The sequence below is a fragment of the Garra rufa genome, chromosome 4 (genome assembly GCF_049309525.1).
Source record: "Garra rufa chromosome 4, GarRuf1.0, whole genome shotgun sequence".
In the NCBI taxonomy this organism is placed as follows: Eukaryota; Metazoa; Chordata; class Actinopteri; order Cypriniformes; family Cyprinidae; genus Garra; species Garra rufa.
Window position 1 is genome coordinate 5916390 of NC_133364.1, and position 17577 is coordinate 5933966.

At 35.7% G+C, this 17577-nt stretch overlaps 1 protein-coding gene across 1 annotated transcript; it reads right to left on the reverse strand.

Moving 5' to 3' along the window:
* Positions 1–1382: 1382 nt before the first annotated feature.
* pik3cg (phosphatidylinositol-4,5-bisphosphate 3-kinase, catalytic subunit gamma) lies at positions 1383–12065 on the reverse strand. The gene is made up of 11 exons (XM_073838018.1): positions 11907–12065; positions 7127–9120; positions 6055–6120; positions 5748–5973; positions 5564–5667; positions 5325–5471; positions 5148–5238; positions 4939–5069; positions 4499–4610; positions 3023–3180; positions 1383–2947 (listed from the first exon to the last, which is right to left on the reverse strand). The coding sequence occupies exons 2-11, from the start codon at positions 9110–9112 to the stop codon at positions 2666–2668; spliced, it is 3303 nt and encodes a 1100-aa protein (XP_073694119.1). The 5' UTR covers positions 9113–9120; positions 11907–12065; the 3' UTR covers positions 1383–2665.
* Between the last annotated feature and the right edge of the window lie 5512 nt (positions 12066–17577).

The following is a 17577-nucleotide window of genomic DNA, read 5'->3' on the forward strand; positions in this document are numbered from 1 at the left end:
TCTAGTCAAAAGTAATTTTTAAAAATCTTTTTTAATTTTTCTGACATATTAGAGTCAAATGTTTTAATAGAGCTCATCTTAGGGGGGGTGGAAATAATTGTATAAAATCAAGCAAAGTATATATGAACAAATCACTTTGTAAAAACCTTCAGGATATAGACATGAATAAAATAAAAATGTAAAGTTTGGTATGTGTAAGTGCTACTGAAGTAGAGATTTATGGTTCATTGTAGGAGAAAAAACTTATTTTGGTAAAACTGCCTTTAAAAATAAATATTGTAATAGAAATCTATTAACATAAATAGATAAATTGCTAAAAAAAGAAACACTTAACAGTGTCTTTTGGACACTCTTATGTTTTCTTTCCACTGCTCTGAAAAACAGTTTATGAAAAACCAAAGACTGCAGTGTCTCTTAATGCGGAAGTAAGCCTATGTGCGAGACTTCCGGTTCATCAGCCTCTATAGGGAAATGACACTAAATATTTTTTGTAGTTTGCACTACAAACAAGTGTTTATAATTTAGATAACACATTAAAATACATGATGAGACACCAGTTTGCATAATCAAGCAGCAAGTTACAGCTAAAAATAGCCAGACGCCGATGAGACCGGAAGCCAAACCGTTATATTTACAAATGGCCGCGCCACTCTTAAATTAAGAAAAAGGTGGATAGCATGTGAGAAACTGTTAGTGTGATTAACAGAATCATTCGATGTGAATATCTGTGTTTCTGTCAAACTTTTGATCAGCTTTTCGTCGTTGTAAATTCTTTATGATCTCATGAGGGCGCTAAACATATATCTAAGGCGCCAAACATACATCACGTGGCTTTTAAATTTAAACGGACGAACGGAAGCTGTTTACATCAATATTGTTGACAACACGAGGAGTAACGTAAGTAAGCGTTTACATTCACACAGTAATGTAAGAATTTAAATCGTATTATTAGTCTTAAGTGTGTACTTTACATTTCTCAGGGCTTAAACGGAAGAAACGCGAGAGCGAGGGCTTTTCCAAATCTAACGTTTGTCTTCTTGACTTGAAACAAAGGAAATTCCCATTAGGAATGAATGGCTTTAGGCATGTCCTCGTAAAGAAGTAAAACTGGAATTACTACATTATACAAAGACTTACCTCAACTTTGCTAACAGTTATTCTCTCTTACGTGTTCAGTGATGTAGAAGTAATCTGCAAAAATTACCATTGTCATTTTTTACTCGCCTTCATTTAATTGTAAACCTGAATTACTTTCTCTAATTATTTTAGGTTTTTTTATGGGATAGAAAAAGCTATCTTCTTTTTTGTTCCAATAACGTATTTAACGCATGAAGAAAATTCAGGTGGAAATTGAGATGAATAACTGACACATTGACACTGTGTATTTACAAAGCATTTTAATATAAAGTAATTAAATATATATTTTTTAAAAATCATTGTATGTTGACATGGGACATAGTTAATCCATATATACAATAATTGCATTTGCAAAAATTACAGTTCATTATTGGAATCAACATCATTTCTAAAAAATGTTTTTAAAAATTTCAAGGAAAGGGGGTTTCGTCGTGCCATGCATTTTATCTTAGACACTCAACTTATCATTATTAGACTCTTTCAAAATGCAGAATAAATTAATAAAGGATGACAAATAAATGGGAAAATTCAGTGACCAAAATAAAATTACATGGTGCTCCATCTCGAAACTTATGCAGATAATACAATTGAGGTCAAAAGTTTACATCGCCCTTTTCAGAATTCAACAATAATAAGAGGGATCATCCAAAATGCATGATATTGTTTATTTATTACTGACCTGAGTTTACATAAAATGTTTACTCAGAGTCCACAAGAGATAATAATAGTTGGATTTATAAAAATGACCCTGTTCAAATGTGATTTCTTAATACTGTGTTGTTACATGTGTCCCTTGTTTGTGTTCTTCAGAAAATGTCTTCAGGTCCCACAGATTCTTTGGTTTTTCAGCATTTTTGTGCATTATTCTTTTTACTCTGAGGACAACTGAGGGACTCATATGCAGCTATTACAGAAGGTTCAAATGCTCACTGATGCTTCAGAAGGAAACACGATGCATTAAGAGAAAATTTGAAGATCAGGCTCAATTTCACTTATTTTGTCTTCTGGGAAACATGTAACTATCTTTTGTAGCTTCTGAATGGCAGTACTATCAAAAAGTGATAATATTTAGGCAAAATAAGAAAAATGCACACATCTCCATTCGGCTCTTAATGCAAAAGAGGTCAGTACTAAATAAACAATAACATGCATTTTGTATGATCCCTCTTATTTTGGTAAAATAATTAACATTTTGCAAATTCTGAAAGGGGGATGTAAAGTTTTGACCTCAACTGTATATCCAAAATTAGCTCTTTTGCTATTTATAGCTTTATTATGGGCATTTAAAATGACCCAGTTCTTAAAACAAATAAAAATGTGTTGCATTACAGTGCAAGACGATATCAAGACCGCAAGAAGTATTAAAAACAACACAATGCATGATGCACATGCATTAAATAATAATATAATTTAGGTGTATAAAATGCTTTTTTCCAAATTCTACAAACACAGCAACTGAACACTTAAAGTGCACTTTTTAAAAATAAAAACACGTATGTACTTCATAAAGGAAATGTGATGTTTGTCTTCAAGCTGAACGTTTTTCGACACCCTGTTTAATGCCTAGCACCAAGTGTAGGAACCAGTTGAACTGCACCGTCCAACCCTTGTCCCGGCAGATCTCGATTTGGTCCAAGAAGTGTTGTTTGGCCTCGTCCTCGGAGCGTCCGACCGTCAGCGCTTCCCGTATGTACTCGATATCCTCTTTGCTGGTCAGCTGAGGCATGCCGGTCATCAGCATCATGGAGAACAGGATGATCAGCAGGTTGGTGTGGTGTCTCAGAGCCAAGTAGGCCCTCAGGCAAACGTTCTGCATTTATGAGGAACATTGTGTTTAGTCACAGCAGAAGAATCTGTTGCTAACAAGTGAAGTGGTAGAACATACCTGAAACTGGAGGAAATGAAGGCTGCTTTTCTTGCCTGTTGTGCCCATCAAGTAAAGAAAATCGGGAGTCAGCACAAAGGGAACTCGCTCCTTGCTGATCCCTAAGAAACTCTTGTAGTTTCCAAGGATGTGTCCGAAATCAATGTGGAATAGGTTACCTAGTTGAAAAAACATGCACTTTGTTATGAAAAATTCAGGTTTTTTATACAAGCTGAGGTCAAACATCAGGATTTTATTTATTTTATAGCATAACAATTATTTATTTTATAAAGCAGATATCAAGGTTTTCCTGTCAAAACTTGTGTAGTATTTGAGCTGTATAGTTGATTAAATCATTTTTTTGCAGTCATTATGGGGTTTAATTATATAATTTAATTAAATAATTTAACGATTATTCAAATATTTAATAATTTAGTTCAAAATTAAAACACTTCAAATTTTTATTATATATATATATATAAATATGATTTTAGATCTGTTAGTTTTTGTGCTTTTGCCATTTTTAAATATTTTTTTATTTGGCTTTAATTTTTTAATTGATTTATAAATGTTTGATTCAAATTAAATTTTTCATAATTTCATTCAAAATTAAAACACTTCTATATTTTGTTATGATTTTAGAACTAGTAGTTTTTGTGCTTTTGCCATTTAAAAAAATATTTAGCTTTAATTTTTTAATTAATTTAGATTTTTAAAGAGTTAATTTAATTAAATATTTAATAATTTCGAAATTAAAACACTTCTATTAATAGGATTTTAGATCTAGTAGTTTTTGTGCTTTTGCCATTTTTTTTAAAATTTTATTTAGCTTTAATTTTTAAAATTTAATTAGATGTTTACATAATTTAATTTAAATTAATATTTAATAATTTAATTTAAATTGAAAACACTTGTTTTTTATTATATATAAATATGATTTTAGATCTAATAGTTTTTCTGTTTTTGCAATAAAAATATGTAACTTTCATTTTTAATTAGATTTAATTAAATATTTAATAATTTAGTTCAAAATTAAAACACTTGTTTTTATTATATATAAATATATGATTTTAGATCTAGTAGTTTTTTGTGCGTTTGCCATTTAATTTTTTTTATTTAGCATCTTAATATTTTAATTAGATTTAGATTTTTAAAATATAAAAAAATAATTAAATCTAAATAAAAATATGCTAGTAGTTTAATTTAATTCAAAATGAAATGATTAATGATATATGATTAAATAAAAATTACCACCTATATATTATACATTAAAAAAAAATCATTTTGGCTTTATTATAATTACAGATAATAGTAATCTGATAATACAAAACTGATTCAATTCCATTGTAAGTACCTTACCGTAACCCCCTTTAAACAAAAATACAATAAAAAAGATGCCCCAAATGCTGTCAACTGAGTTTAACTTGTACAGAACCAGGAATGTTCCTTTAAACAGCAGTATTTTAGCCGAGAGGTTCTAGTAATAACAATAATTACCTGTCTCTGTGATCATTATGTTATCATTATGACGATCACCGATGCCCAGGACATAAGTTGCCACGCAATACCCTCCACAAGAGAACACAAAGCGTTCAACAGCCTGCTGGTGCTGAAGAGGTGGTTTGGAATGGAAAATTGCAAACATAAATATCAGCAATGCCTGACCTTTTTCACATTTGCATCAGTCCAACAGACGTGCAAACAAGCAAAACATCTGACGTATGACCTAACCCCCTTATCAGAAACTGAACTTGACCAAACCCGCAGACGATGGTACACAAGTCAATTCAAGAGAGACTGTTTAAAAATAGCACAATGGATGTGTGTATGTGCTGCATTTGGTCTCCACAAAGGCAAACGCCCTCAAACAAAGACTCTAATGCACCAGGAAGTGAGAGGTTTCCTTCCTCTTTAGCACATAAATGGAAATAACATACCTTGTCCTCATTCACACACTTTTCACGAAGCCACTGGCTGAGGATTTCGTCTTTAAAAGCTCCCGTGTTCCCAACAGTACTTTGTTGAATGTTAGCAATAGTAGTGGCATCCTTCACTATTTCAATCATTCCTAGAAGAGGAGCATCAGGAATTCAACACATGTTGTGCATTTACTTTTTCATTGCGGTTTCTTAAAAAACACCATTACCAATTTTATTTCCAGTGGAAATACATCCATATGGTAGCAAGGAAAGATCCAAGGACTCCAGCTCCCAGATAGACTCCATTATCAGTAAAATCTAAGAGGAAAAAATGGCCTTTTTGAAATACAGATCTGATAAAGTTGGTCATGACTGCTAGCATGCATTTAAATGATCGGGTCTACCTGTAAAATAAGCATGTCCTGACGAAGATCATCCCCATCTTTAAAGATAATCCCAATTGTGTCACTTGACAAGGTGGTTGGATCGGCTCGTTTGAACTGCAGCCACAAGGGTTTCTTCTTGGATGCCATCACTTTGCATTGTTCAATCTACATTTAACAATACAGTGCACACAGTGGAAGTCAATGGGGCCAATTAGTACAACCAGAACTTTGTAAAACTAAAAGCACTGTAGACGTACCACAAGAGCCCCAGCACGTAGGCCTGGATCGTAAGGCACTTTAAAGCTGTCTGGCAACCCCAACGTCTGCAGACCTTCCAGTTTCTGACGCAGCTGAAAAATAACTACAGTGTTCCCACATTAGATATGTACTGCATTGGCCTATTGCAAAACACTAGGGACAAATATTGGCTGCTGTCATCACCTTGTGCTGACACGTCGTACTTTTCCGCAGACATTTGCTTAATCTCACGAGTGACTTTTTGCAAGGCCTCTGTCATCTCCACCTGCTTCCTGAAGTCCTGAAGCATTTCTTCACCACAGCCACGGAGGTAAGCTTCAAGTATTACGGCATACCTCTGCTGATAGTGCATGGATTGAGCAATTTCGCTACGCAGGAACCAGAACAAGAAATGGCCAATCCGTTTGCTCTGTGAAGGAGTGACAAAATTTAAAAGCAAACACTTTAAAAGCATACAATCTGACTGAAGATGGACAAGGTTTATACTTACTCTGAGTGCACGTTTGAGAAGAAACCTGGCGAGTGCACTGTCATGGTATGGTTCAAATTTTACAGCCTACAAAATAAGCAAAAAAATAGCATTAAGATCGGACCACTGACCTGCAGAGTTTAGTTCCAACCCTAATTAAACACACCTGAATCTACTAATCTAGGTCTGATTAGGCCAGGGGTGCCCAAACTTGGTCCTGGAGGGCCGGGGTCCTGCAGAGTTTAACCCCAACCCCAATTAGACAAACCTAAACAAGCTAATCAAGCTTTTACTAAGTCAGGGGTGTCCAATCCTGCTCCTGGAGGACTATTGACCTGCAGAGTTTTGCTCCAACCCCAATTAGACGCACCTGAACCAGCTAATCATACTCTTACTAGGCCAGGGGTGTTCAGTCCTGCTCCTGGAGGCCCAGTGTCCCACATAGTTTAGCTCAAACTCCAATTAAAGGCAAGTTGGAGCTTAAAGGTTGTATCAGCGATTCTAGGCTGAAACATAAAGTGTCAAATTCAGCTGACCTTTCTTCATGATCCGCTCGCTGCCTGCCCCATTAATTGGCTGTAAAAAAACTGCGTCTCTCTGGTCAGCCTAGGGTCCGAGATATGCCAAAAAAAACAATCGGTGCTACCAACGATTCCACCGCAAAACAAACAGTGTTCCAACCAATCACCGTCAGGGGGTTGGTGTTGTGGACTTTCGCTCTGCCTCCCTCACATCCCTGCACCAGTATGAAAGTCCACATGATACAACCTTTAACTCTGCAGGACATTGGCCTTTCAGGACCGAGTTTGGACACCCCTATACTAGGTATACTAGAAACTTCATGGCAAGTGTGTTGAGGCAAGTTGGACCTAAACTTCGTGAGACATTGGCCCTCCAGGACTGATTTGGGCACTCCTGATTAAGAGTCTTTGAGTTGCACAGAAATATCACATTACATGGTGTGGTACATCATTTTATGTAAATGTTTACTTTGCATGCTAATTTTAATAGCTATCTGGAGTTTCTTTCAGTTGTTATGTCTGAGCAGTTATGCAAAACCAACCACAGTGTGTTGTATATTCCCAAGCATTACCTGAACAAGCTGAAGGAGGTACCGCAGGACATCATCATCTTCCAGAGTCTCCAACTTCCGGACAGCCAAAGTGCGCACATTTTCATCTGAAAAGTGGCAGTCAAGTAACTGTAAAGCCAAACCCACATCTAGCGAGCTTCGGTCCCATACTGTGCACCTCTCCACAAGACAGTGGGTTATTGCGACGGCCTCTTGTTTGCCCCACTTGACCGAAGAAAGAAACTTTGGATATGCTTTGGGATCCTTCATGCATTCTTGCCGGAAGTGCCAAAGCAATTCTTTATCTTCGGAGCTGAGCGGATGGAGAGGGTCCGTCGCAATAATCTGCTCGAACTGTTTGCGCAGATGGTTGGGCATCTCTCTTTGCCCTCGCTCTCCTTCCATTTCAGAGTCTGGAGAGTCCTTGCTCTTTGGAAGAGCCACAGGGTAGCAGTATTTGTCCAGGAGAATGGCAACAGCCATGGAACTGTTCTTGTCTGGGTTGGTCGCAGATGTAAGTTTGTCTGCGTTAACACTGCTGTTGTCTTCGCTCTTCTCAGGCATCTTCCACATGTGCAAGATGAACTCGCCCTGCCTTAGTAGGGAGCGGTGGTCCACCAGTAACAGGTTGACATAGTAGAGCAAGCGACTCTTGTTTTTACATTCGTTCTCCCTGGACGTTTGAGTCTGGGCTTTTCCACACAACACCTGCAGGCTAAGTCGGGCACCTTTGGGTAAGTCCTTGATCTTTATGTTGAACTCCAACCAGGTGTTCCAGAGCACCTCCTCTGTGAAGGGTTTGGAGGCTGTCCTTTCTTGAGCCAGCAGCTGTTGTCCATGGAAAATACTGGCCTCGACAAACACAATCAAATCAGAATTGCGTGGCAGCACTGGTATGTCGATCCCTAAGATCTTCACCCTGAATTTACGATTGCAGTCCCAAAGGGAGATGGTAAACACCTTCTCATGGTCTTTCTCAGTGATGGTCAGTTGTTCGTGAGTACCAGCGACACCGGTGCAATCGTCGACCTGAGACCAGTCCTCTTTTTGGACCACGTCTTGTTCTGGATCTGGAGGATGCTCCAAAACCAGATGGATCTCTTCACCATTTTTCAGACACTGTCTGATCCAGTGGAAATCTTTGATGGCATAGTTGCCATATAGGTATTCCTCTCTTCCACAAACCCTCAAGACAAAATCGGATTCACTGACGTCTTCAGAAATGCCTAAAATTGCTCGCTTTTTGGTGATCTTGGTAAAGAAGCTCTGAAGAACCTGGACAGGTGTGTCATCGATAGACACCTTAATAGTCTGGCTTGTCGTGTCCTTGTGTATCACCACCAGGATGTTATTGTTACTTATTTTGCTCAGAAGGTATTCAGGAAGAGGCTTTGTGGTCATCCAGGGATCCATCGAGTAAAGTTTGGGATCTCGATCAGACAGCTCAATTTTCCGAGGGGTAAGTAGCTTTCTTCGCGTGAACTCCAGTTCGTCATCATGGACGTTGCTGACATCTGTAACATCGTATCCGATTAGATGGTTCAGAAACCGTTGGTACTGAAGCGAATCATCGTCAGGCTGCGTTCTAATAACCAGGTGAATCTTGCCAACCTCTTTTCTCAATGCTTTCCAATATCTGTTACAGTCAAGGGTTTGGAATACCTGCTGCTTGTCATAGATCTCATACCAGTTGCCTTTCTTCTGGTACAGCAGCATGCAGTGGTCCGGAGAGTATTTTTGGTAAAATTCAGGGCACAACTTTGTGGTTACCGCTCTGTGCCAAATCTGAACCTTCACTCGCTCTACTGTCCAATTCCCAGTCACGTCCAACTGCAATGTATCTGGGTTCCTGCTGTTTTTGTTGGTGGTGGGAAGTACAAACTCTACAGCTATATGATCTGTGGATACAGCTGAGGTAGACGTAAATGCTTTCATCTTTCTTCTTCTCCTCTTGTTTTCCTCTCTACGAACTACTGGTGGTTCATCATCACTGGCTTGCTGTTCCATAACCAATGCTAAATTTGTAAAAGAAAGATTTTTTATGCAAATAACAAGGGATGCTTATTTTCATGTATATATGTGACTTTGGACCACAGAACCAGTCTTAAGTACAACAGGTATATTTGTAGTAATAGCCAAAAATACATTGTTTGGGGCAAAATTACCGATGTTTTTTATGCCAAAATCATTAGGATATTAAGTAAAGATCTGGCTCCATGATAATATTTTGCTATCGTAAGTATATCAAAATGTAATTTTTGATTAGTAATATGCATTACTAAGAATGTCTTTTGGACAAGCTTAAAGGCGATTTTGTAAATATTTAGACTTTTTTGCACCCTCAGATTCCAGATTTTCGAATATTTGTATCTCAGCCAAATATTGTTCTGTCCTAACAAACCATACATCAATGGAAAGCTTATTGATTCAGAATTCAAAAAAATGAACCTTATGACTGGTTTTGTGGTCTAGAGTCATACATAAATGAAAAGCCACCATAGACCACCATCACAATATTTAAAAAAAAATAAACTGTTTTAATTCTAATTTTTAACTCCACCCCCATTTTAAATAGAGTTTGTTTACAACACATCATCAATCGGTCATATGGCAGCACAGAACATAAACATTATCGCTGCTGAAAATGGTCAGTTATTGTCATGTTTTGGCCTGTACTAATCGGTTGGTCCAGGAAAAACATTTGGAGTCCTATAGACTGCGAAAAGTTATAACAAATCAAGGAGAAGAGTGCAAAAAACAGTCTGAAGTACAAAGGCTGTTTGTTCACATCATTTCCAGTCAGGTACAGTAGGTGAAATATTTCGCTAATATCTTAATTAATACTGTTTGTTAAAATGTTACACCCTTTCCTGCTTACTTAATATGATTTAGCAGCTTCCACACTTTTTAATTCATGGTTTAGACAGCATAAATTAGCAGAACAACTTATTCAGTTGTATATTAAGTGTGCAATCTATGCTGTTGTTTACATCCGAGTATGGCCAATATGATTGTGCATCCGGGTAACTGACAAAATCGTAAGGTAAGCGTCCACCCATGGCCGTAGCCAGCTATGAGGTCACCGAGGTCCGGACCTCGGTCATTTTTTTTTTTTTCAAAAATAAAATGTTAAGCTCTATGAATGATTATTTAGCCGTTTAAACCACCTCGTATCACATGAGTTTTTGCAATTCATGTTGCTGCGAGAAGCTAAACGCAGTGAACTGGGCTTGAGAGCGCGTTGAGTGAGAGCGCGGGTTTGTTCCGTTTGTTGCCAGATCCACCTATTATACGTGTTTTTTGACTCGTTTTTCCAATTTAGTGTGACACTTTGGGACAGGGGCTCGCAATTTTGGGCCCTATGACAAAATATGAGGTTGGGCCCCCCCTACCACACAAAAGCGGATCTCTGGGGCCCCCTAAAAGGCATGGGCCCTTAGAATTGTCCTAACTTACCCCCCCCCTTAGCGGCGCCCCTGCTTTGGGACGTGTATAAAGTGGAAAGTTGAACGTTAGTGTTAGTGATATATTAATCTTATTTACAAAACACAAGCTTTGAACTTATTTCGGATATCTTTTTCTTTCTTTTTGTAATTGCTTGTTTTTCGTAGCAACATCTGGCAACATTGTACATTCATAAAAAAGCTTATAGACAATCTGTAACTTAACTGCTGACAGGAAGATAGCACAGTCGGTAAGACAAACAGTGTTCATCGTTAATATCTGAAATAATTTATAACACTATCAAAAACAATAGCATACCAATCTGTTTGTTAAAGAATGAAAAAAAAAAACAAACGTTTGGAGTGGGTCGCGGAGTGTGCAGTCAAAGAAACAACAAACCTAATTCTTTTTTTTTTCTGACGCTAGACTATTATTTTGAAAGATGTGCGTGAAATTCTAAAATTATTTTTTATAATAATTTAAAATAAATTTCCTCACCCATAAAAAAAAACAAAAAAAACTTTCCAGTCCTGTCAGTCATACTGTGCTCCTTGCGCACACTCTTCAATTACACCCGCAAATTTACCACGGTAACAGTGCTTTTGTGGGTGTTATTGTAGCACAATTCTTAACACCTTACTTCGGACCTCACTAATTTTCGAACCCTGGTTACGACCTTGCGTCCACCATCTATTTTTTAGCAATGAATAAGTGAGTAAATAATTAATAAATAATATAAATATTACAATTCAATGATTTGACCTGAAGCATTTTCCTCAAAAAAAAAAAAAAAGTAATTGCATGGGACTCGACTCCATAAACACCAGCATTTAAGAAAGCTGTAGCCTACAGCAGGTGGACGTAAAAATACACGTGATATTATAGTTATACAGATATTTCTAGATATGCTCTACTTGTTAGATGATTACATTATCTAACACACCATCTTTATGATAGTAAACCTTCACTTTATGCAAAGGAAGTCACCAAAGCAGGAAGCACAAATGTGCTAAGCCCTTCAAACAACAACAGTCTTTAAAAAAGTAGGGACGTTGGCAAATAACGCAAAGCGAATGTCACAGACGTCTTTGTGTTTCATACACTGACCAGTTTGCTAGCGGAAACTTTGAAAGAAATATTTCCATGTTTTAGAAACACAGCAAATGCGGAAGTTTCTTTAAATGAAAACACTCCAAAAAGTGTTATTTACAGTAAAAACACAAGTTAAATATCTATAGTGCAACGCCAGTGTAGCACAAAATAATAAGACAATCTTAGTTTAACACTTGACAGATCAAGAAGTAACGGTTTTGCCGGAAGGTTGGTGTAAAAAATGCGGAAAAATAGTAAAACTTACCGTTCAACAAACGCAGAGCCAATGACCCTGAAGGCGGTCGCGTGAATACTTATACATGGATGCAGCGAAACTCAGTACAAACCACGTGAAAGTAAAACGCTCTAATTCTAGTAGTTTTTACTCCAAAATAAACGCGATCAGTCAGTCACACAAGCACGTTTCCCCTCCTCTCACCATCTGATCACACGCATGACAGATTCGACTGCTGCGCCCATTGGTCTGACACATTGGGTCACTCTCTACATTGAAGAATAACATTTTTTTTTAAATATGCAAATGTGTTTTGCATAGAAAATACGGGTTTTAGATTTTATGCCGATACGGATTTAAAATGCAAAGTTATTTTATGAATTTTAATCAGGTGTTTTCCAGTTCATTCATTCAAGTACTTGAGTAGCCCATTGAAGCACTGTACATAGGCTATGCTTTGATCTAAACATGCATTTTTTATTTTTATTACGCATTGGTGATTTTTTTTGGAGTGGGGTTGCAATAACAGACGCTCAACGTTATTTTAATATTTTACGTTTTATAATACATTTTTTAGAGACTAATTGCTAAAGTATATATTTAAATTTATGAAGGAGATTTTTGTTTTTATTCAGTTACTCAGTGTTGTCAACGGATGCAAGCAAAGACTTAGGATCCAATTAGATGTTTGATATTTAATTTAACCAGTTTTTAAACTACGTTTCACATTTCTTTATATTATGCAATGGCGTCCTCTAGTGGTGTATTAGAGACACGTTTATAATCTGGATTTATTGACTTTCTTTTAACATCTCATCTACACATTAGGTTTACATATATTTCTAAATTCCTCTTTCAAGAGTAAGGTAATTTTTAAGGTAATTAGATACTTAGGTTTTTTTTCGTAATTACATTTGTTAACTTTAAGGACCAGTTAAAATAATATTTCAATTTGAATACAGTTCATATAAAGTGTTATTTGCAACATAAATATATCAATAAACATTTTGAGGTCATGTACGCCAGACAAATTTCAGGTTAAGTAGGCCATCCATTCTTTCTCAAAAATTATTCTGCATCTTAATTAAAAATGCACGATTTATTATCACATATTATCAGACAAACATATTTAACAAACCCAAAAATATATAGCCCACAGGTTATAAAAAATAAAATAAATCATGTGTGAAATTCCAAACAACTGAAAGAAAGTGTGAATATCAATAGGTTAAAAAAAATAAGAGACAAAAGATTTAGAGATTTGAAATGGTGTCCAAAAACGTGTTTCTGTCTATGCTCTCTAAACACTTTAAACAATTTTTAGTGTTTATATTTAAAAGCAATTCTGCATCTATATTTTTCTCCTCACATCCTTTCTTCACTCCATAGATTGAATTTCAAGCCTTTACTTTCTTTCTATTCTCTTTTTCCTTTCTTCCATTCTGTGACTTAAATTTCCTGGCTGCAGTCTCATTTCTGTTTTCTAAAAAAGTTAATTATACATGTCAACTAAAAAATAACCACTGAATGTCAATTTATTTGGGTATAATTGCTGAAGGTTAAAGGTCGGCCCACTTCACGTGAATGCCAGAAAAACCAGAAAAATAAAAACAGCCTTATTAAACCTTTTTATAAAGTTACAAATAAAAGTCGTATGTCAAAGGGTTTTCTACCTTTCACCATGACTCAGTCTTCTTTTGAGCTATGGCCAAACCCTTTAGTGTCATATTGCACTAAACAAAACTATTTTAACATTTAGAGAAATAGTGGCCCTTTAATTAAAGTTAACAAAAGTAGTAAAGAAAAGGGGGGGAAATCATCTTGGGTGAATTCAAGTAAAGTGGGCTGTTTAAGCTTGATTGTACTTTGTTCAATTTGTTTACACTTTCAGAGCATAACAATGCAGGGCTCGACAATAAGGCTCGGGAAAGTAGACATCGTCACAGTGCTGCCTTGTCACTAAAGTTTAATTTGCCTGCGACTGTTTGTCAAATTCGTGCAAATACAGTCTTAGAATCGAGAAACAGCTTGTGTTTTTAAGCCTTTAAATGGTACGTTATCGGTGATGTTGTGGACACCATATTGCTTTTCGGTTCCTCTTATCTGATTGGATGTTGTGAGTTTTTTTTTTCCGTAACCTGGCAACAACCAGTACAGCGAAGAGACGGCGACATCAAATTATGAAGCTAAAAAGAAAACGTCTGTTTCTAACTCGCATTTGCGACTAAAAATTACTACGTGCGACTGTGAAAAAATATTTAGGAGCACCATGTGCGACTGACCCCATCAGCATATTTGTGACCCTGGACCACAAAACCAGTCATAAGGTTAAATTTGACAAAACTGAGATTAATCAATAAGCTTTCCATTGATGTATGGTTTGTTAGGATAGGACAATATTTGGCTGAGATACATCTATTTGAAATCAGAAATCTGAGGATGCAAAAAAATCAAAAAGACTGAGAAAATCACCTTTAAAGTTGTCCAAATTAGGTTCTTAACAATGCATATTACAAACCAAAAATTACATTTTGATGTTTACAGTAGGAATTTTACAAAAAATCTTCATGGAACATGAACTTTACTTAATTTCTTAATGATTTTTGGCATAAAAGAAAAATCAAAAATTTTGACCCATGCAATGTATTTTTGGCTATTGCTACAAATATACCCCAGCGACTTAAGACTGGTTTTGTGGTCCAGGGTCACATTTGTGTTTGCGCTGAGGGGGAGCTTCAAAGGTTTCTACGCATTTTTGCGTGTAGAGAGAGTGTAAATAAGAGACTGATTATATAATAGAGCTTTGTGATATCGCAAACTAAGATGAGTGACACCTTTTATAATCTTTGTGGGAGTTTGTAAATGAGGTACTGATTCAATACAACAGTTAAATAAACAAGAAGTTATTATTAAGTGACTTACATTGTCTGACTATAACACTGTTGTCTGATTTTGCTCTATTTCGTCGTCAAAAGTAGTCTGAGACAAGTCACACCTGAGCCGCTGCGCATCTCCATTCAAACACAGCGGTGTTTCGTTTATGAATGAACGTGCGTTTTTAAATGAATCTAGTGAAATGATTCAATTTCCCATTCATAAAGACAGTCACTCGCTTTGTTCCTGAATGAACCATCCGTTCGAACGAATCAAATGAATGATATGATTCAGTAATTAAATCGGTCTCTTGCTGCCACCTGCTGGCAGATCTCTGTATTCAAAATTTTATATTTAAAACATTAATGTCAACAAGAATTTATGAATTTGATTGCACTCATGGCACCTCTGAGCCTAATTTAACATGAAAAGGTAAAAACAAAGGTAAGAAAAAATTAATAGACAACCACCGTAAAAACAATAAAACCTTTAACAAATTCTGCTTTATAACACTCTGTTTACTAATATTGTTTAATTTTCTTCTTTGCAACAACATTCCTTTAATAGGAGTCCTCCATTTATGTATAGTTAACTGGTGATCTGGGACCATCAACCTGGACATACTGTTGTGCATAAAGTATCACAATTATAATTTTTAAAAATTGTCAATTGTATTTAAGGAAAAAGTGTGTGTATACAGTTATATTTGGCTTTTGACACATTATTTAAAATGTGGATAAGAAATAGCTATTAAAATTTTTTTTTTTTTTTTTTTTTTTTGGTGGGGCCAGTGAAAATTTTGGCAGGGCAAGTAAAAATCTGAACCACTGGCCCAATTGGGCCAGTAGAAAAAATCCTTAGCGTTGAACCCTGCAATGTTTTTTTAAGGTCCAGCTATAATTTTTCAATTTGAATACAGTTGATATAAAGTGTAAAAAATAAATAAATAATAATAATTCTGTGCATTTTATTCTCTGTTAACTGTATAAAACTAAGACTCTCACAAAATGTTTGTTTATATAGGGAGCAATCTTAGAAGTTAAAAAAGTTAATAAAAGTTAATAAAAACCTAATGTCAAAGGGTTTTCTACCTTTCACCATGACACAGTCCATTTTTGAGGTGTGGCCGAACCCTTCAGTATCATATTGCATTAAACAAAACCTTTTTATATCATTTAGAGAAATTGTGTCTCTTTAATTAAAAAACAACAACAACACTGTTATGCTCTGAAAGTGTAAACCCATTAAATACAGTACAATCAAGCTTAAACAGCCTATTTACTTGAATTCACCCTACCAAGTTGATTTTTTTTTCTTTATTACTTTTGTCAGCTTTAAGGTCCAGCTATAATACATCAATTTGAATTTAGATCATATAAAGTGTTATTTCTTCTCAGGTAAAGTGGGCCATCCCTTGTTTATCAAAAATTATTCTGCATAACACGATTTATTAACACAGATTATCAGACAAACATATTTACCAACATATTTAACAAACCTCAAAATACATAACCTACATGTTATGAGTAAATCCACATCTCAATTCATGTGTGAAATTCCAAACTACTGAAAGAAAGTGTTGTGTTGACATTAAATTCGATGAAATCTGAATATCAAAATATTCAGAGATCAGAACATTGATAAAAAATGAACTCTACAATATATTAAAGGTGTGACTATAACACAAGCAACAACAAATAAGTGAATTAAAATAATAATAAAAACATTTAAAATTGTATTAAAGCATTATATTCTGTATCTATATTTTTCTTCCATCTCTGACTTGAATTCCCTGACCAGGTCTCATTTCTGTTTTCTAAAAAAGTAAATTATACATGTCAACTATAAAATACCCTGTGAATGTCAATTTATGTATGAATTTGGGTATAATTACTAAAGGTTAAAGGTCGACTTTAAAGGTCGAATCCCACCCAATTTACCTGGCCCACTTTATCTAACACGTTTAGCCAAAGTGGGCCAGCAATATTAAAAAAATTCTATGCATTTTATTCTCTGTTAGTATAGAATAAAACTAAAACGGTCACAAAAATGTTTGTTGACATTTAGGATGCAATCTTAGAAGTTAAAAAAGTTAATAAAAACCTTATATCAAAGGGTTTTCTACCTTTCACCATGACGCAGTCCATTTTTCAGGTGTGGCTGAACCTATCTATCTATCTATCTATCTATCTATCTATCTATCTATCTATCTATCTATCTATCTATCTATCGTAAAATCTGCCATATAGGTGTAATAGTATTTACTTATTTAATTTGTAATAAATGTATAAAAATGGACATCAAATGGGCTGTAAATGTTGGCTCAGCAACTATTTAGCCATATAAGCATGACATTGTAAGATTTTGCAATCATTACATAACACTTCATAACCCATGCATTTCCTTGCTATTACACCGCAAGACAGATTCCCCTAAACATATTACTTCATGCTTGTAACCAACAAAAAAACACCTGACTGTTTATTTATTACTTTATCACTTAGGTCAATGGGTAGTTATCCTAAATTAGTATTAACTTACAATTTAATGGCCCATTTGGCTCTTCCTCTGTCTGTTATATGTAACTGCAGCCAGTGAACTTTAGAACAGACGTCACTTACAAAGCTGTTCGCACAGCCAATCAGAGAGCGGCTACAACAGACCTGTGATTGGCTGTGTTTGGGCCCACTGCCTTGTCTTGACGTCATTGGCAGCTCAGCCAGTGATTGGTCAGACCTTCCCATTAAAGACATATGTGACGCTGGACCACAAAACCAGTCATAAGGGTCCATTTTTGGAAAGTGAGATTTATACAACATCTAAAAGC